Here is a 20,539-nt window from a genome sequence, read left to right as displayed (position 1 = left end):
GATCTCATATTCAGAGCACCCTAACACCTTGTGGGAATATACAAAGATTTTTTTTATATTTTTTTCGTTAATCTGCATTACCTCTTCTTTTTAAAAACACCAATTTGAATTGTCTTATGCAAATCGTTCTTTTTCATTTTCCACCCTAAACATGGACAAAATGCACCATTGAGATCAATATGTTTTGTCCCCACCCGGCAATTTCAGTAATTCAGTGATTTTAGTGGCACCTAGTGGTTACTCTATACAAAACAAATCTCTCAATAGATCTCTATGGTGCATTTTGCCCTTGTTCAGGGTGGGAAATGAAAAAGAAAGATTTGCATAAGACAAGTCAAATTGGTGTTTTTAAAAAGAAGAGGTAATGCAGATTATAGAAAAAAATATAAAAAAAATCTTTGTATATTCCCACAAGGTGTTAGGGTGCTCTGAATATGAGATCCAAATTTATTTTTCAAACTTGTGAGGTCTGCTGTTCAGTCCCTGATGGATTTTCTTTTCTCTTCATTGCTTTTTTGGAGAGTGTTTCTACTTATCTCAATAAGAAAAAAAACCCAAGAGTCTATGTTGAGTAAAAATGTGTCTTCTGAAGGCCTAAACAGAACACAGCCAAAAACTCCAATAAAATGTTGATCAACTTTGAGGGACTGCTATGACCATGCAGGATCATCCAGACTACTCATAATGATTTTACTGCATACTATTCCTATTTATGCACCAGCCTGCAAAATTTGAGCCTCCTACGGATTCTAGTTCTTGAGCAATGAGCTTGTGAACTTTGACAAAAAAAAGAGGCAGAACAAATTTGACACCCCCCTCCCCCTGTAAAACTGGCTGTTACTTGAAAAGTATTGATCTTAGCACAAAAACATTTTACAGAGTGTCTCCTGGGTAACATAGGCACATATGGTATTTTTTTCAGATTTTTTTGAGACGCAAGTGCGTGGGCTCTGGTTGATTTGGCGTGGAATGACCCCTTGGTGAGCTGAGCTGAGCTAAGTTCGGTGTGTGTGTGTGTGTGTGTGTGTTTGTGAATGTGGATGGATGGGGGGATCAAAACATATCTTCCTTCTGTAGTTGTAAATATGAAAATACATAATATCCATTTACCGAACTAGATGTACCAAGGCAAAATGACTGCAGCATGGTGTTGCCCCCTTCTAAGAAAACCTTAGAAGTCAGTGGAAAAACTAAATCACATTTCCATCTCGTTCTCTCCTCTTTCCCTCTAACACTTAAGTGCCTCATTTCAAGGAGTTTGAGAGGCCTCATTTTCTCACCACATGACAGATTGTCTGTTAGATTAGGGAACATATCGTTTGAATTTGACAGGCAATATTTCAGTCAGCACTTAGTCAGCAATCACATTAAACACGGGCAATTACTTTATGCCTTTCCAAAAATATAATTTTGAAAATATTCCAATATTTGTTCAGACCGCATCTCAATGTGTTCTTGCCCTTTGTCTTAACAAGGATGAGTAAAATGTTGATGCCCATATAGGGGACATTTACCATTTCTGACCATTACAAGGGACACCTTACAAGTTCTACACACTTTCACTTTACACAGACATCTTCATAAATGCATGTCCACCTTTCTGACCATTATGCCTGAAAGACAATCATCTTCCATGTTGGCCTTGTCTGTTGTTACCACCATGGCTATATCAAAAATGAGAAGAAGCCGTATATTCACTGTCAGTCTTTAATCTCAGATTCTTCAGAAGGTATTTTATTTTACATAGACCTGTCTTTAAGTTCTAATTCAGGAGCATGCGTGTTTGTCTGAATAGCATGAGAAGGGTGCCTTCAACAAACATTGTGGTTTTTCTTGCTTGATGTTCTGGGGCAGGGATGGTCCTTTATCTAATCTTTCGCTCGATCTGCATCTCACAGCATCTCTCCTTTTCCGTTTGCAAAATGCTTACTTGTTTCACAATTACAAATGACAAAAGTCAGTAAGACAGTGTTAATAACAGTGTTTTTATAGGAACATGTAAGATACTATGACTGTCAGTAGTTACATGCAAACATTCTAAAACAGCAAAGACCTTTAAGCATGTCTGTGGTTCAAGAAAGGGAATGGTATTTGAAACTAAAAACTTCCATAAAACTACGACTAGAATCTTTGTGTCCATCTATCAGCTCAAAACATAATGAAATACAAAAAGTAGAAAAATACACAATTGAACTTGAACAACTGAAATAGCCTATCTCTTGAGAACCTCTGACAGTGACTCCTTAAAAGCGTGTTGCATGAGTACTTCAAGGGGAGCGTGCCTATGTTCCCACAGCCTTGTTCCATCATTTCCAAGGGTTTTTATCATCAATTTGCATCAGATTTGATCCCCATTTCTCCAAATTTGGTATAGTCACCTAACCCTATCTTTCAAATTAGACAAATCTTGAGAGAACATAGGACTGTGGGAACATAGGGCCTAATTTTCACAATTTACAGTTTAAAAAAAAAATCTTACAAGTGTGGGAACATAGGACTGTCCCCCCCTTTAACAGATTGCATTCACTTACATGCTGGTCAAAGAGGGAAGTCTATCAACAAGTTCTCATGCATATCAATAACTATTTAGCAATGTGGCATGTGGGAGAACAGAGCTGAGTCATAACTTGCGGTTGATCATGCACAGTGTCCGTACCACATTCAGCTCTGAGTAACCACGGCGACCCGGGGTCACAAACTGAAAGAAAAAAAGTTAGGACCCCTCATGTTGACTGACTGTACAACAAACTCTGATAAAATTGCTCTTATTTGCTTGCCATGGCCTCTGTCCTTAACATGTGTATCAGTTATCTTCTGCTAACTATCTTTAAAAATAAATAAATGGAGAGGCAGTAGGAACAAAGACTGTTCTATACTGTTGTTAGTGGCACACGTCACTTCATTACTGTCCCTTGCCATTGTCCCATTGCACTCAGCTACTGTCCCTTGACGGTGTACTGCGGCACTCGCCCTCCTGTTTTCCTGTGCCTATAGTCCACTGTTCTGGGGCACTCACCTGTTGTCTTGTGCCACTTGCCAACACCACTCACTTTAGTGTCTTGCATAACTGTCTTGTGAATGTCTACTGTCCCGTGCTACTTCCCTACCATCCCTAACTCTCTAAACCTAACCCATAGAGTCAAGCAATTTTTTTACCCTGACTAAAACTGGGGTGATGGTGATAGGTTCTGAAAACAGGCTGGTCACACTAGTAAACTTTTTTGGATAAGAGAGGTGTTTAGTTTATTGAGTTCAAGACAGGGACTGCACACAATAAAACATTAACCTTGTACAACAAGAAAATATGTCTTTGTACCAGGTTTTAGCAAATTGCTATTTTCCACCTGTAGTCCCTGGGCAGGGTGCACTGCAGTACCTGTAGTCCCCATGGGTTGGGCCTGGGAATGACTGATCTGAATTTTGTTTGTGAGAAGACTAACGGCTGTGCAGGTCCTGGTCTCGCATGTAATGCTTTGGCAAGACTGGACTGAGAGTTAATCCACTGACTAAAGACCACATGTGATATTTCCTGTACCTTTTTAATATTTTATGTTAATATAAACATGTTATCTGTGCAATGATTGAGGGGTCTGTTAGGATTGCCATTATGTTACTTCTGAATCACTGTGAGATCCAATAGCAAAACCATCCCAATCTTAACGCCGCTTTCTTCAGTAATACGGACAGTACCCCACCACCACCACCATACACACACTTTCTCCAGGTCTCCTTCTGCAATTCTCATTACTGTTCAAACTCCAGTTTCCTGCTTCAGACCCATTCAGTTTGCCTTCCTCACAAAACCCTCTGTTACACATTCAGTATAATTACAATAAAAGCATGCGGTTCAGGTATGGAGGGAGCATACTTTAGTCTAGACTCTGAAAAAGGATTTTACAGACAGGCCTGACGTCCCACTCGGTCGATTTGCATTCCCAAACAAAGAAAATCCCAAGTAACTTGTACTAATATGAGCATTTGTAGTGTGTTTGCATTATGTGTATAGATAATATTATAGTTTGTATTCTTATATGTTTTTATAAACTGTCCCTGTAATATAAATTGGAGCTATCAATAATGTAGGATCTTTGGTTGATGACAAATACTGTGTGCAACCTATCTAGAGTACGGTGACTCATTCTTAATGATCCATCATCTGTATGTTTAAATACATCATCAAATGAAACCTTAAAATTTATTCAATGAACTGTACACACATGCACTGATATATTACTTCACAACTTTAAGGTATGTCTGGCATAGTCTTGAGTAAACACGGGTGTACTCAAATAATCAGTCACAATCTAACTTTTGGACGTGCACTGAAAAAAAAAAAAAGCTTTCAGTTCCTTGTTCTTATAGCCAATAAAAAGGCTGTGTATATGAAACCTGAGTTGGTGTGTTAGTGTCTCAGAAACTTGTCTGCTGTCATGATGCACCTCCTCAATACTGTACTGGCCATGCTGCTTGTCTTCAACCAAGGTAATTAATGCAATAAATACAAACTTTGTGAAATCTAAAGCAGTGTTGTACTTCAGGCTTTTTTTCCTACTGGCATTAGATGGTTGATTTGACTACAAATCAATTATGTGTAGAGCATCAAGTCTACAATATCACTGCTGTTTATTCATGCACAGTTGGTTTCACACATATAGGTGGTGTCATTATGATTATGAGAACCTAATAGGCCTATGATGCCTAATGCCATATACTTGCTTTTCTTCTGTCGTATTCTTGCAGACTTGCATATGGAATAATTCTATCAGATCACTGTAGAGTTCAAAAGCATCCGTAACTACATTAATGTTAAACTGGAATGTATATAACTAATTTATTAGTTGATAGACACCACGTGGTTGCATAACTTTCCAACAGTTAATGAGGATTGTTTTTTCAATTGAATAATCTACGGCGCTTGTGTATCTACAGGGGACTGCATACGAGACCGCATCATAGGTGGACATGAGGCAAAACCTCACAGCCGTCCCTACATGGTCCTCGTGGTATACAGATCCCCGGAGAGATGGTCAGAATGTGATGGTTTCCTAGTGAGGGAGGATTTTGTGATGACAGCGGCTCACTGCAAAGGAACGTGAGTTGATCAGCTTCTGTAGGTTCTATTCAACACATGTACATTTACATAATCCAGATGTTGGCCAATAGCCTAGCCTTAATTGTGGTTTCAATGTCAGGGTAACAAACCTGATGGTTAATTGTATTTTATTGTTAGGGTTCTCATTCATCATTAGCTCGGTACCTTGTATTTTCAGGCCAATGTATGTTTACCCTGGGCTCATCAGCTCATCAAAACTGGACAATAGCCTAAGAGTGAAAGCTATACCATGTCCCCATCCCAAATACACTTCAGGCAGAAAACATGACATTATGCTGCTCAAGGTAAAACTGGTGTTGGCCTAGTTTTGAATGTTAGAACCTTTAACTTAATCCTTTTGTGTTGAATGACCCATATTACATCTGGCATGCCATTGCAGCTCAAGAACAATGTTACGCTTACCAACAAGGTGGGGCTGCTAGCACTTCCTAGGGCAGACAATGATGCCCTCCCGACAACAAACTGTCTGGTCCCAGGATGGGGAGCAACAGTCTTCAGTGAAAACTCGAAGAACTCCGACATGTTGAGGGAAATTAATGTTACCATTGACACCTCTCTCGACTGTGGCACTCCAGCAGAAATCTGTACTAGAGCAACTGTAGAGGATGGCCCTTTTAAGGTGAGGAAGCAAATTATGCTTAAGAAATCTTAATAGTTCTTAACATTTTGAGATGGATTACAATTTGCCTGCAATTTATAGGGGGACTCCGGAGGACCGCTTGTTTGTGGTGAAGTTGCGTGTGGAGTGGTGTCCCAGTGCAGCAAAAATGACAAAACGTTCACCCACTACTACATTCGGATTGCTCACTACCACCACTGGATTGACAAGATAATGAATACCAGCCACTAAACACCCAGCTGCAACAATATGATAACCAATGTGGAAAAAGTTTCCTGAAAATTAACTGGTTACATCAGTCTGCTTCAACCCAACCAGGTTCTCACCATCCTCGGTCCCCGAATTCTGTCCAACTGCAGAGATCTTTTTCAAGCTATAAGCTACATGTCCCAAGCAAGTTGGAGAAGTCTGGATCATTACTGTGCCCTATGTGTCCATGTCTGCACCAGTTACTCTATTGTGTAAATAACTACATTAAAAGCATTGGAAATGTAATGGGCTGGTGGTTTATTTGAACAAAAAAAGCCTCTGTGAGACATGACTGCCCCCTAGTGTTCATTTTAAGACTTTGACCATATGACCCAAGTGAGCAGAAATTCTATGACGTGAGTACAGGAAATGTACAAATTAACCAAAGGAATTGAACCCATTAATTATCCAAGCTACACTGCAAGGGCACAAGATATAGAATACCAAAACCTAGTCCAAAGTCCAACTCAAATACAGCAATTCGTGAAAGCCAAAATCTGATTCTGATGAAGTCTGATTAAGCAGACATTTTCTGATATGATGGACCACTTACACATTCAACACTAAACATGAACTCAAAGTTCTAAATTTATGGTGCACTGCATTCAGGTCAATTGAGTTCAGCTAAAGATATGGGAGAAGGTACCCAGAAGACTTTAACGGTCAGTATTTTCACAAAAGCATATACAGTAATTTCCCGCATATAAGCTGCATTGTGTATAAGCCGCAGGACATTGTTTATGCAAGTTAAAAGAAACAAAACCATATTAACACCATATTAACTGCTCCCATATATTAACCTCAGCTGAAGAAATTTTGCAAAATCAATGTATAAGCCGCGTCTTATAGTCGGGAAATTACGGTACTCCAAATAGCTTTCAGTATTAAAGCTTCTGTTCAGTGAAGGAACAAATTGACACCCTTGATATAAGTAAACCTGTGATGCACAAAAAAAACACAAAGACAACATTCTCCAGCACAATTTCTTTAATAGAGAAGAAATTCTCCTGTATTCCACAGGATCACCATAGGCAAATCCACCAATGTTCTCCCTAGTCTGCAGCTGTCTGCTGAGCTGTTCTTCTACATCAGGAAAATCCTCTTCCTGTGCAGAACCTGAATAAGCCAAAAACAAAAATTAAATTAAAAATTGGCTGACATGCCTCCATTAGAAATTGTTGCAAAACAAATTCAAACAATCACTTTGAACATGCACACCAATTGCTGGGTCCCACAGAGGCAACAGCCACCAACAATGCAGATATGAGTTTAGGCCAAAGTGACAGTCCATGAGATTGAGGCCTCCAGAGACAGAACTAAATCAACTGGTCAATGCTGCACCTCAACCAATGTAGCTGGGCCTTGGAAGACCTACAGTGCTGGGAGGGGGGCTATGGATTCTTCATTGCACACAACTTGGAAGTTCTAGAGCCAATGAAAACAATACCCTAAATGGACCAGGCCTCCAACTTCCAATTTGTCAAGAATGCTGTCTCATGGATTCTCAAACCTCCCATTTTTTCAGCCCTACATAAAATAACTGAGGTGTAGACACACTTTCCAGTGGCAAACATACCTTGGCTAGGCGCACACAAGGATGTCTTGCTCAATACCCCAGGTGAGGAGCAGTCAGATCTTATCCATCGGCATCAAAGAAAGGCCAGTTAACCTGCACAAAGATGAAGAAATCTTTCAGATTAAAAATGCATATTACACATTTGTACACTTCACAATGCTTTAGCTACTAAGTATTCCAGATGTCTAAACAAATGCACAAAACAGTGTATATGGCAGAAGTGAGGACAGGCTAGAAAGGGGAAATTGATACTTTTTTTTTTTTTTTAAAACGCCAGTTCAGTGATGCATCTACAGTAACAAGCAATGAAGATGTGCTGACTACAAGCTGTCAAGGAAATAGGGAGCATTCTTGAACATTAAGACCATAACTTGGGCACTTCAGGAGTAGTTTGAGAAAAAAAAAATCCAATTGCTTTGATCTATTGGCAAGATATTGAGAGGTACATGGCATATTTCAGAGGCTTGCTGTACGCATCTTTTGTTTCAGAACATTTCCCAGTCATTACGTTACAGGACATGCATCGTTTAGGAACATGGTGGAAAAAACATGGTGGCTTTTTTTTTGGAGCTTTTAAGAGTAGCAAGATGGACATTAAAATGAGAACGGATTGAGGAATGCGAACAGGAGAGCAAAAGTGGTTACCTCACGTTACAGGCCTATCTCCATATATGAACTAGCCAAGAGAGCCAGCTTTCATCTCGTGTCGGTAGGCACACGCGTTTCACATGTCGGTAGGCCAAAACACTTCATTCTCCAAGGACTTTGTGGATTTCCAAAATGCAGAGATTTCTTGGACGCAATGAAGCATTACACAGAACCAGTGCCAAATCAATAGTACTAATACTACTGCAACATTGTATTTGGGTGTTCTTAAGTACTCAATTCCAGCCCACCCACAATAGAGCATCAAGGACCCTAAAGCCTCACTGGAGACTGACAAACCTTACCACTACTAACTAACTTCTGAAACATCCCAGCACACTTTACAACTGTATTCAGATTAATGAAAACCCCTTAACTACAATATAATAAGGTAAAACCTGTCTGAGACAATTAGATGACTGTTTGAGGCACAACAAGATCAGTTTTTTCCAATGGCTTGTTTAATAGGCTCCATGAAGCCAAATTTTACAAAAGAAACTGTAAAAAGAAATAAATTTTTCTTAAGAGGTGTGGGTACACAGGACAGTTCACCTCAGAAAGAACAAAAGTGGAGACAATTTAAGAGGTTTTATATTTCAAAGTTCAATCCACCAAAGAGCATACTTTTAAAAATTCAATGTTTCAAAGAGTAAAGAACCTCGGGCCACCTGAGGCAGTTTTAATTCACCAGAGGTCGTTTCCCCAGAGAAAGTTCACTCTTTGCTTACTGAATATTTACAACTCTTTAGCCATACCAAGGAGGTTTGCAGGAGACTGGCAGTCCATGACAGCATGCCCACCTTGTTACACTAAAGGTATGCATTACAGACAGGAAGTCGCACAGAACACATCACAGCTAGTCAAGCTTCATTCGAAGATATTGTTTCAATTGATTTTCCTTCAAAGAGCAGGGTCAACACGAATATTCCAGTTCAAGACTACAAAAAAAATAAATGGACTTGTTGCCCTGCTGCGATTGGTCATTCTGAATGGTGGGTCAAAGGACATTTTAATTTAGAAGCTATTCGGCTGTGATGAACAAGAGCATTTCACTTACAGCTTAAAACACATTTCAGCCATTTAAAAAGAAAATGAATTCTTTACCCTCTGTGTTCTAGTAAACACTACGAGGGGAAAATTGAACTAAAGGTACAAGAATTTTCATGGTCATTCATGTTTACAACAACTAAATACTACAGGATCTCACACTGCCTTGCGGATGGAGACCCTGAAAATTATTCAACACAATAAAAAAGGACTCAATTCTGTTGTATGACTGATGGAATACTGGAACCAGGAAACACCATAAAAAAAATCTTCGAAGAGCGCATCTTTTTAAATACAGCCAGCGCAGGGATGATCTTGGTATCAGGAAGTTTTTTTACTCGTGTGTAGCTGAGGACAAAAAGTAGGCAAAGGTGTAAAGGCACTGCAGGATTCGGACATTTTCTTTTTCACACAACGAACTGTAACCAAAGAGCAAGGAGTGCCTTCACTAGAGGCTCAAATGGATGAGGTACTGAAGTAGGTCGCTAAGGATGCGGGGAATGAGTTTCAACACCTTCCTCATGGGTGACTTGGAGACTTTAAAACTCCCTCTTTTAGCAGTGGTTGGGCTGAACATACAGGCTACTGCCAATCAGGACGGATGAAAAGGACAAAGGACTGCTCGAGACTGGTGAGGACTTTACCCTACTTTGATAAAAGCAACTGCACAATTAAAATCTTGGATACATACCATAACTGTCGTAGCTGTCTCTGTAGGAACCGCCCTCATAACCTCCCGAACTTCTGAAACAAATAATTTGGTCATTTTTTTGAGGGAAAGTCCTGCAGGTTGAGGGTGCACTTTTCTTGTAGTGTGTAAGCATCAGCAATGCAAATTGAGGGGGGAGGGAACCAACCTGCTTCCCCTGTAGCCGCCGCCTCCACCACCTCCTGATGAATAGCCACCGCTGCTCCTGTAGCCTCCGCCGCCACCACCACCGTAGCTCCTGTCCCCGCTGCTGCTGCTGTAGCTCCTTTCTCCGCCACCATATGACCGGTCGCCACCGTAACTTCTTTCACTGCCGCCATATCCCCTGTCTCCTCCGTAGCTTCTTTCTCCTCCGTAGCTTCCGCCTAATGGTAAAGCATAAAGAAAGACAATCAGTTGGGGGCTCTTTAAGGGACACTTCACCGATTAGCATTAAGCTGTGCATCTTTAGGATACCAGTCATGTTTTTGAATGGTCGTGCATCATTCCCTCAGTTCGCCTTGAGATGGGAGAAACAGATTTCAATGAAACCCATGAATAGGACTTCTTGCTTTCAATGATGTAAAAATCATAATTTTACATCATTGGAAGCAGGAAGTCCAACATTGAAATCCGTATTTCTCCCATCTCAAGGCAAACTGAGGGAATGATGCACGACCATTCAAAAACATGACTGATTTTCTAAAGATACACAGCTCAACACTAATCGGTGAAATGTCCCTTTAAAAGTAGTCATAAGTTTTCCCCTTGACACATCTGATAGATTTCATTGGACTCGAATAAACATTTTCCATTCCGACTAGGGCCACTTCCTTATGTGTCAAAAGTCTGAATAGTTCTATCAGAATATTTGCTTCAATTATTCATTGACTTCAGCCAGAATTTGGTGCTGGTAGACGTTAAACATTTCACTTGAGCACCAGAGATGTTGGGTATACGGCTTCTTATGTTGGCTATAGCATTAATCCTTGGGAATAGATTATCTACATAGTCAGGCTAGCTGTGAGCTATGCGTGACTGTTTAGCATGCAGGTGAGGGCCGTGTTTCCCAAAACCCATTAGCAACTAAAGCCTACCTTACACTGACAGACTAACAAGATTTGGGAAAGATTCTTGAAAGATTGCAGTCCTTTGAATAAAGCTTGAATGAGGGAAAGACTACAATCTTTCAAGAATCTTTCCCAACTCTGTCAGTCTGTCAGTGTAAGGTAGGCTTTAGTTAGTTGGCAACGGGAAACTGCATTGCAACCAACAAAGTCACTAACAGGTGATCAAATGGCTTTGGGAAAGGCACCCTAGTCTTTAGTACACACTAGAGTTAGTCTGATGTTGGGTACATTTATTAATAACAAATGTGAAGACAAACAATTCAGATGTGCAAAAAATAGAATTGAAAAAATGAATGAGAATTTGAGGTCTTAGCCTCACCTCTACCTCTTCCACCACGGAATCCTCCCCTGAAGCCACCTCCACCTCTCCTGAAGCCTCCACCAGACCTGCCTCCAGACTTTCCTGCTTCGTCGACTCTGATCATTCTGCCGTCAACAGACTGCAAAGAGAGGGGCACGTTATAGCAACAATATCATTTAAGGATGCTGTTAAATAGTAGCCTGGCTAGCACCTACCACTTCTCAAATGAGATGTGGTCTGGCAATCAGACATTCATTTTCTCGTATTTGAAAAAAATGCCCAGGTCCGTTCATTGGGCGCCACGAATGTCTATCAAATGTGTCTGTGCATAGCTCATCATGGTCTTGCTTTATCCCCTGTTCTGTGATTGGTCCCCTATCTCAGGCAAAAATTAGGGCAGTAGTTTCCAGACTACCTTAGCAGTGTAAATGAAATCACCGCGCAAGGCAGGATGGGAACACCCAGGCTAGTTAACTAGTGAAAAAGTACTCACTTTGCCATTCATTGCAAACATTGCATCCTTGGCATCTTCTGGATTTTCAAAAGTAACGAAGCCAAAGCCTCTTGATCGGTCTGTCTCCCTGTCTCTGATTACATCGACTGAAAGAGAAATTGCACACAAATCAGGATTTACATGTATAATTTTTAAATGTACTGCATCATATATTTATCCATATAAACACACATACACACCTTTTGAGATGGTTCCATATTTGGAGAAAGCTTCTTCCAAAGACTGCTCAGTTGTGTCATAGCTGAGGCCACCAACGAAAAGCTTTCCTTCGTCAGACATAATTTACCTGGGGGAGGGGGGTGGAGAGAAAACATACATAAGTCCATCTTCAAAGACATTTGCATGCCAATTTACATTACTCAGGCTAGTCAGTCAAACACCACTGACAAATTGATGTCAGCTTGATATGAGTTAAAAAATCAACATTTAAAGATTTGATAACACCAGCATGAAGAAAGTATGTCTTGGAAACACATTAGTGAGCCTGTGAAATCTGACATTGGCATCCCCAAGAGACCGATTCAGTCGAAAGTGCAGTAGTTGCTCCACTATATTGGGGATTTGACACCAAAACTTAAACATGAACAGTCTCACTTCTGCTTAAATTGCATTTGCTTCCTTTAATGTTTGCCTCAATAACAAGGACTGGTTTACTATTTAGATAGGCCTGCATGTCCTACGTGCAAATCTGGTGCACTTTCATTTCAATTCTGACAAATTAGTTTAACTTCAGCTATAACTAAAATTCTATCACAACCCGTTCCAAGTGTGGTGGACTCAAAGGGCTAATCCACAGGCCTAGTCTCACTTGTGTTAGATGGTCACCTGGTTACTCCTCAATATTCATTAGGCTATGAAGATAATAATGAATCAGTTTCCTGTCCAATCATTCAGAACATAAAGCACAGATGATATGCCCCAGAACTAAATGCTAGCAATCTTAAAATGGTGGCACGCATTTCCTCCTTCCTGTGTGCAATCTCCTTTACTCAACTGACTAGCAGGCTAGCACCATTCCGCCATGATTGAAATACAAGCCTGCGCTTATGGCGCTACATACGGTTAAGGCATTGACGTTCATTTTACAACTAAATCCAAGCAAGTATTTGTGTAACCTTTGAGGGAAAACCAAGCAATTACGTCAAACGAAAGCAAAAGTCGAAGGAACTTCGTTAACCACCACGTGTGCAAAGCCTGTTAATGTGTGGCCCGCAGCCATTTTCTGCTTGCTAATGATTCCAAATAATTCATTTTGCCATAAACACGGAATACAACTATTCGTATTGTTTAAAATACAGTTTGAGGCAAACAAACAGGCAAGATGCAAACACATTTCTCAGTTTAAACTTTCTTGTGGCCACATGCGCGCCTTATCTACGTTCACCAGAAATAAACCCGGAGCCCCAACCCCATTCCTTTGTCATGCTGCTATGTGGGTCAGATCTTCGCAGCCATTTTGTTTCACAAAAAAATAAAACACGATATTTTAAGAGCACGTCGAAAGCGTTTTACCATATAAACACTGAGGGTTGCCACACCAAATAGCAGGGTTTCAAAAATTAAAATGTATACCCGTTTCAAGCTCATGCAGAACAGCAATTACACAGCTTGGATCATACAAGCGCTGCTAGGTACCTCGTTAGCCGATAATAGCTAGGTTAGGTTAGCCAGTCCTTCTGTTTGCTAGTTGCTAGTTAGCAAGCTACTTGTTATCAACACATGACTATCGCTGTATGATATAAGTTATCTATTGTTATTTTAAAATACAACTTCTCCAGTGCCACACATTGCTTTTCGTTTTATTGCGTAAAACGAGACAATTTAATTAAATATCGTATGGAGACAATCAGCAGTTGGCTACTCACCTTTGTGATGAACAGGAGGCTCGTGGTGAACGGTCTCACTTCGCAGGCAGAAAGCTAACGAGGAAATGGCGGAAGAAGCAACATCACAGGCTTATAAGAATAACATGACGTACACAGCCACGCCCAGAATGTTTAGTATCGGTATCAATCAGGCCAGAGCGGTAGATAAAATTATCTCTATGCCTCTGAATCAGGCTTTCAAGTTGCTTGTTCGTTTTAAAATATTGATATAAAGCACAACTGAAAGCTTTAATGGACACAATAAACACGAAAGGCATCCCATGCATATAGCAGTAATTAATCATTCGAGTGATACAGTTGAGAGCTTTCACATAAGTGGTTGTTTTAAGTCAGTGATTTTCCCCATTTTGTGAGTTAAACTGGACAAAGTGAACGCAGCATGACCCCCCAAACAAAAACGAAACCTTGCGTGGAATTTCTCTAGAAATGTTGAATGTAGGGTGAGCTACCTCGGTGGCATGTTTTGTTTGATTCGATGTACTTTTTTGCACAAAAGCGCCTGCTAATAAATTGAAACAAGGACAAAGAACGTTACTTCCTACGAAATCCCTGACTTCATCATTAACCAACGTGGGTGAAGGTGGATATGTGAATAATTATGTCTTGAAGCTAGGAAGGTCTCGGCCGATGAGGTAGACAGGTACCTCGGGAACAGGGACCTTTCGCAGACTTCATGCAATACCTCCTTTTCAATTCACTTATTTTACCAAACTCATTAATGTATTCGGAACACTGCAGAGATCAAAACATGTGCCCCGTGTGAGGCTCGAACTCACGACCTTCAGATTATGAGACTGACGCGCTGCCTACTGCGCCAACGAGGCTTCGAGCACAAGAAAAAAATGACGTTGAAAAACATAATTATCAATATGTTTTTCATCTCCTCGAACGGCATTAATTCACCACTCCTGTCCTGAAACGACCTTTTACTGTCTATGGAAACGACCAGGGTAGCAATGCCAGCTAGTTTGTTGTGCCGTGAGCAAAGCAAAGTGCTAGCCTCGAAATCTAGACACCCCTAGCGGCAGCAAATCTAATTTGGCTGCCGGGGTCAGTATTCGTAGAGCGGGAGCTGGGTTTTGGAAGAGTCTGCAGGCGGGCTTAACGTAATGGTGATAGTCTAGTCGTAATCCCCATAGGCCCAATAGTAAACCCAGAAATGTTGAGTACCCTAAAGTTTTATTGCATAAATGTAATCTACAGGCCTAGTGGATGAAATTCAACTTGGTTGCCTAAAGTTGCACTTTGGGCAATTTGCATAATTAGCATAAATATATAGCCAATTAAGGCGAATAGGGTGCAGGTTAATAGGGTAAAAAAAAAAAAATAATAGATATCACTATGAAACTTTCTCAGTTGGTTACTTGTGTTAAGATGAGAAAAAAATGTATTGCATGTTTTTTATATTTTAATGTTTACATATGCAAATGAGACCATGTCTCATAAAAAAGGCTCTCATTTGCATACACACAAAATCAGATAGTGTGATAAAGCGAGGCTCAAAATGTTTCTTTTTTCCAAAGTAAACATGTATACTTGGAGGGCTGAGTTGGTGAAAACCTTTAAAGGAACCTGGTAAGGAGGCAGTGTTAACCCATTGACCCATTTAATCCCAATGGTCATAATTGTGACCGTATAAAAACATCTTGCTCCTGTGCCTTTAAAATGTCATATTTATTTTATATGTTGTATAGTTCTTGTATATAGTTAATGTGTATTTGTGTACGTGTGCATACTGGATATAGTTATTTTGCATATTATGTACAGTTCTTGTAGGTTTGCGTGTGTGTGCATGCTGTTATAGTTATTTTGCATGGAGCACCTAATTTCTTAATCCGTCCATCCATAGGTCAACACTGCCTCCTGACCAGGTTCCTTAAAGGTTTTCACCAACTCAGACCCCAAGTACACATGTTTACCCTTGGAAAAAAAATATTTTGAGCATGACTTTATTATTAAACAATCTGATTTTGTCAGTATGCAAATGAGCGCATGTTTAATGAGACATGGTCTCATTTGCATATGTAAACATTAAAATATAAAAAACATGCAATACATTTTTTTCTCATCTTAGCACAAGTAACCAACTAAGAAAGTTCCATAGTGATATCTATTATTGAATTTTTTTACCCTATTCACCTGCACCCTATTCACCTTAATTGCCTATATTTATGCTAATTATGCAAATTGCCCAAAGTGCAACTTTAGGCAACCAAGTTAAATTCCATCTATTAGGCCTATAGATGACATTTCTGCAATAAAACTTTAGGGTACTCAACATTTCTGGGTTCAAGAAATTACGACTAGACTATGACTGACATGCGAGACAAGAACATGATTCGTTCAGCGTTTATATATTGCGTGGGGAGGGAATTTGAAAGACAACGCCACCCCTCCGATTGAGCCCTGCCTACGGTGAGTTCCCAGACCCTATCTTGGCTCTGGCTGGTCGACTGCAAATGTGCAACATTCACTCACATGGCGGTGGGCTACATGGTCTAGCAATAGTATGTAGAAAAAGCACTTCAAGATCTCACTTAATACACTCAACTAAGTTCAGTTAGTGTAGCCTACTAACCAGCTATAACATGTTTCATTTTTCATGCACACGTCAGTCATTCATCACAACCAATGGTGGAGTGGTGTGTATGGTATAAGGGATCACTCTGGTTATTTTCCCAGCTGTTTAGGCTACTGTTGAAAACTGGGCCTTTAGCTCACAGAACAGCTGTGACAGTTGTAGGTTTAAGACATTAGGCCTATATGCCTGGGGGAAAAGCTGTGCTGTGGAACAGTTGAAACATGGCAACATGTAGGCCCACTGAGACACCTTGCTTGATATTGTGAGCCATTTCCTAACATCATACATAGTCTAGTCCCAAAATAGATAAATAGCCCTGGATAACATGGCATTTTTGAGGAGAAGTGGTTAAGCCACATTTTTAGAAAGTTCAATGTCTCCTAAGGATCCACCATATAACATTGAAATAAGGGTCCCAGTTTTTTGTAATTGTTATCCAAAGAATAGGTGCATTTTTGTACTGATTTGAAGGAATACAAGTTAAAAGTGGGGTATGAGATTTGCAAAACCGCCTAAGAAACATTGTTTATTTGAAAACACACAACTCAAATAGTCCGACCCTCTTTCCTCCAACGCTGGCTCTAGCTCCACCCATTCAAAGAACATACACAAATTCAGATGTGCCAGAGCGAGCCAGGCTCGGCACTCTTGACAGGGGTAGAGCTAAGGAAATGACAATCCCTGGCATATGTACAGCAGTCTTCTATTCAAAACAGGATTAAATATCAATATGGAACAACCCACTGGCACTGTAATGCTGTAATCTGTAATCACACATACAGCTGTAGTCACACATCACACACACTCTCTCTCTCTCACCAACACACACACACACGACTGCCGTCCTACCCCACCTTAAAACTCCCCCAAAACCCCCCCACTTCACTGCATCATAGAAGCCACACTCCTCACCAGTGTTGGGAGTAACGAGTTACAAAAGTAATGTAATTACTGTAATGTATTGCTTTTTGCTGTAACGCGGTAATGTAAGGCATTCCAAAATCGAAATGGGTAATGTGTAACTCGTTACAAAGGTCAGTAACGCAAGTTACATTGCAATTAAGTGGTGTTTTGTTTTTATACAATCGCCACGCGAGATCAGTAGAGGAGAAACAATCCACGCAAATAAAGGCCTAGAATGTTTTTTTTCTTATTTGTAAAAGATGGCTGAAGCTGAAGCAGGCTCGACGTCGGACAGTACATGTTCAAGATGGACATACTTTCATTACTTTCAGTTTGTTAGAGATAAAGATATGAGGATGGGACATATTAAGTGCACTATGTGCGAAACCAAAAGATCTACCGCAATAGCACAAGTAATTGCACGAAACGTAGAGCGATACCAGGCTAACATTAGCCTACGTGAGTAAAAAGAAAGCAAACGAGAGGAGACTATAGCCTACAAAGCAGCTATAAATTATCCCGTTCCGCGATGCCACTTGAAGCTCAAGAAGTAAGGAGACTTGTGGAAGAGTAGCCTATGGTTGAAGATATGCATCTGCTGTCAGCAGTGGAGTCACCAGCTTTTAGCAAGACCCCCGTCCAGACTAGCAAGGTAAGGTGTTGTTGCCTCAACAGGTTGTCACTGCTGTAAATAACAACATCATGTCAATCTGTGATCCAAACAAAAACGTCTGTTAAACCCAATAAACATTAGCAATAAATAGTAGCTGCCACAAGTCTCTTTACTTCCTGAGGTTCAAGTGGAATAGAAATGCAAAAAAAGTGTATCTTGCCAGGTCTTTGGCTTTAGGTTATAATATAGTGGGCACTGATTTTAATGAAGGCTAGGTCTAAAGTTACCGTATCTCTAGTGCAATTTATCAGACTAACCCTTTGTCGGTTTCAAAAAATTCTGCCTATGATTAAGCTGGATTAAGCATAATAAGCTACATTAAAAAAAAAATATATATATATATATATATATATAAAGTTTATATTAAAGTTTATATGAAAGTAACTCAAAAGTAATGCAGTGTAATGCATTACAATTCAGAGACAGTAATATTGTAGTGTAACACATTACTTTGAAATGACAGTAACATGTAATACATAATATATTACGTTTTTGAAGTAACTTGCCCAACTCCTCACCTTGTAGCACGTTTTGGGTATAGTGTTGCACGATATACCGATACTAGAAAGGTATCACGATGCCTTAACGCAAAAAACGATACGATTTCCGACGTTTTTAGAACCGATACTTTATTAAAAAATAACTTTCCGTGTCTGTGCAAGGAGCTGCTCCAACTCTCAGTCATGCTCCTTGAACGCAGAGACTAGTGGGTGTGGCTAACTTTCCCCTCTCACACGCAGCCACAGTGTGTGCACGCAGCAACAGGCTGTGAGTGAGTGAGAGGGAGAGAGATGGCTACAGGTTCAAGAGCGCCTGCCGACCGTCCTCGGCTTGCTGATCAAATAGACGTGCGAACTGAAGTCTGGAGCTATTTCGCATGTGTCGACAGTGAAGGCAAGCCCACAGACACAAGAGATGTAAACAAAAGCATGCAGGCAACGTCCAACTTCGCACAGCACCTTGCGGACAGACATCCCGACCTTTACAAAGAATTCAAAGACCGAGAGGTCAGCAAATGTGATTGAAAACACCATGATCAGCACCAATCGTATCCACAAACCGAAGTGAAACGAGTGTGGTGTATCCTGTAGGCTAATTGGAAAACTATTTTTTCAACACTGAATTTTGACGAGGCAAAGCGACAGTAAGCATAGAAACCTCCTTGACGGAGGTAATGTTTTCATTGGGGTTTGCTTGTTTGTCTGTCTGTTTGCAAGATGACTCAATGTTCACGCTGATCATTGTAACTTAGCATAACTTGCAAACGATCTATTTAACATTCAATCAGTTCTGGTAATATTTATCATGGCATGTAGTCTGCCTTTTTTATTATTTCTTAAATATAAGCTAGCCTACCTGAAATTCTCTTAGTAGAGCCAGAGAATGTCTAATAAGGGGAGAAGGACCACTAGCGAAATACTTCCGCATGGTACTGCAACTAGAGGGCGATCGCGAGCAAGTGATGAATGAATGGGTAGCAATGGAGCTGAACCCCCCAGTACCACATTTCTCGTTATATAATTTTTTCTCCTAAAATTGCATTAATGCATGCGATGCAGGATAACTTGACTTGACAATCAGCTGACCAATACAATTTTCAATATGTGTTGTTATTCCTAAAAACCCTTTCAAAGTTTTCATGTCACGTGACACAAGCGAACCACTTTACGGCCATAGACCTAAAAGAAGGTTCAGCTTCACGACGGTCGTAATCGGTCGCGATTGTCGCGAGCATCCATGAGCTAAATGCTAGCATGTTACAGGGAAAACGGCCCATCCTATGAAAAGCAGAAAGGACATGAGTGACTTTTTATTTCATTTCCAGTGGAAAACCTATACTCAGGTAGCTACTACGACAATGTACATTAAGAAATGAAGTTGTCAACTGTGAAAAAAACGAGTTCTAGCCGCTTAGCCCCATAGACCACAACTCATTTATCACTTGCTCGGCAACGCCCCTAGCGGAATTTCAACAGATTGCAGGAACAATCCGGTACAATGGAGTTAATAGGAAGTGGACCGGCTCTCCCTAAAGGGGCTCTGGTAGAGCCCATAGCCAGCATGTATTGAGTCCAAATGTTAATTTATTAGCCATGAACGACATCAGCACCCTAGACCTCTTGCAGGCGTCATCAGATGGCCCACTGAATAGCGTAGTAGTAGGCTATCTTATAATTTTAACATGTGTAATTTGTAACAACACAACACGTGTAATTTGTATCAAACAATAAAAAACTATTGACTAAAACTAAAAGATAATGAACGTGCGGTGACTTTATGATGAGCCCAGAATTGACCTGCACACTATTAAATTAAACTCACATTTCTCTACACCTGGTGGAGGTTTGCGTCCTACTGAGCATTGTCTGGATATAACAATTATAAAGAATGGTCTCTGAAAGTCAGACAATCAAACTCATGAAATATTATAACAAATATGTTAACAAACAAGATATTATGCTCATACTAACTCTGGGGTATAATAATAATTATTATTATTAGTGTAATTTGCTCAAAAAAAAACCCCCGGACAGGAACAAGCTGATTAAAGTCAAACCGAACCAGAGCAATAGGCCTATTGATCTTTTTTCCCAGATATTTTAGAATTTCACCG

The 20,539-nt window shown here is 40.2% G+C and overlaps 2 protein-coding genes and 1 non-coding gene across 7 annotated transcripts; 1 reads left to right on the top strand and 2 right to left on the bottom strand.

The window, feature by feature from the left end:
- The first annotated feature begins 4,407 nt into the window (after positions 1-4,407).
- Positions 4,408-6,227, top strand: si:ch211-212d10.1 (duodenase-1). Its single transcript, XM_062556344.1, has 5 exons — positions 4,408-4,482; positions 4,930-5,092; positions 5,271-5,397; positions 5,493-5,732; positions 5,814-6,227. The coding sequence occupies exons 1-5, from the start codon at positions 4,431-4,433 to the stop codon at positions 5,961-5,963; spliced, it is 732 nt and encodes a 243-aa protein (XP_062412328.1). The 5' UTR covers positions 4,408-4,430; the 3' UTR covers positions 5,964-6,227.
- Positions 6,228-6,950: 723 nt separating this feature from the next.
- On the bottom strand, positions 6,951-13,867 carry cirbpb (cold inducible RNA binding protein b). 5 transcript variants are annotated; one of them, XM_062555500.1, is made up of 8 exons: positions 13,748-13,867; positions 12,062-12,168; positions 11,862-11,968; positions 11,387-11,507; positions 10,107-10,323; positions 9,941-9,993; positions 7,558-7,650; positions 6,951-7,097 (listed from the first exon to the last, which is right to left on the bottom strand). In XM_062555500.1, the coding sequence occupies exons 2-7, from the start codon at positions 12,159-12,161 to the stop codon at positions 7,646-7,648; spliced, it is 603 nt and encodes a 200-aa protein (XP_062411484.1). In that variant the 5' UTR covers positions 12,162-12,168; positions 13,748-13,867; the 3' UTR covers positions 6,951-7,097; positions 7,558-7,645. The 5 variants fall into 5 exon arrangements, with proteins under 5 accessions (XP_062411484.1, XP_062411485.1, XP_062411480.1 ...); XM_062555501.1 differs by having other exon boundaries at positions 9,941-9,990; XM_062555496.1 differs by lacking the exons at positions 6,951-7,097; positions 7,558-7,650 and adding an exon at positions 8,642-9,597.
- Positions 13,868-14,519: 652 nt separating this feature from the next.
- Positions 14,520-14,592, bottom strand: trnam-cau (transfer RNA methionine (anticodon CAU)). Its single transcript has one exon. It is a non-coding gene; the product is annotated as a tRNA-Met (tRNA).
- Positions 14,593-20,539: the final 5,947 nt, after the last annotated feature.

The sequence above is a fragment of the Sardina pilchardus genome, chromosome 15, assembly GCF_963854185.1.
Source record: "Sardina pilchardus chromosome 15, fSarPil1.1, whole genome shotgun sequence".
NCBI lineage: Eukaryota > Metazoa > Chordata > Actinopteri > Clupeiformes > Clupeidae > Sardina > Sardina pilchardus.
Note: the sequence above shows the minus strand (reverse complement) of the source record. Positions and strands in the feature narration are given on the sequence as shown.

Excerpts from the sequence above, each read along its gene's own strand:
- si:ch211-212d10.1 (XM_062556344.1), top strand. The coding sequence starts at position 4,431 with ATGATGCACCTCCTCAATACTGTACTGGCCATGCTGCTTGTCTTCAAC. Across the intron at positions 5,093-5,270 it reads GCGGCTCACTGCAAAGGAAC|GCCAATGTATGTTTACCCTG; the intron begins GTGAGTTGATCA and ends TTGTATTTTCAG. Across the intron at positions 5,733-5,813 it reads TAGAGGATGGCCCTTTTAAG|GGGGACTCCGGAGGACCGCT; the intron begins GTGAGGAAGCAA and ends TGCAATTTATAG.
- cirbpb (XM_062555496.1), bottom strand. The coding sequence starts at position 12,161 with ATGTCTGACGAAGGAAAGCTTTTCGTTGGTGGCCTCAGCTATGACACA. Across the intron at positions 11,969-12,061 it reads ATATGGAACCATCTCAAAAG|TCGATGTAATCAGAGACAGG; the intron begins GTGTGTATGTGT and ends TTTCTCTTTCAG. Across the intron at positions 11,508-11,861 it reads TGTTTGCAATGAATGGCAAA|TCTGTTGACGGCAGAATGAT; the intron begins GTGAGTACTTTT and ends CTCTCTTTGCAG.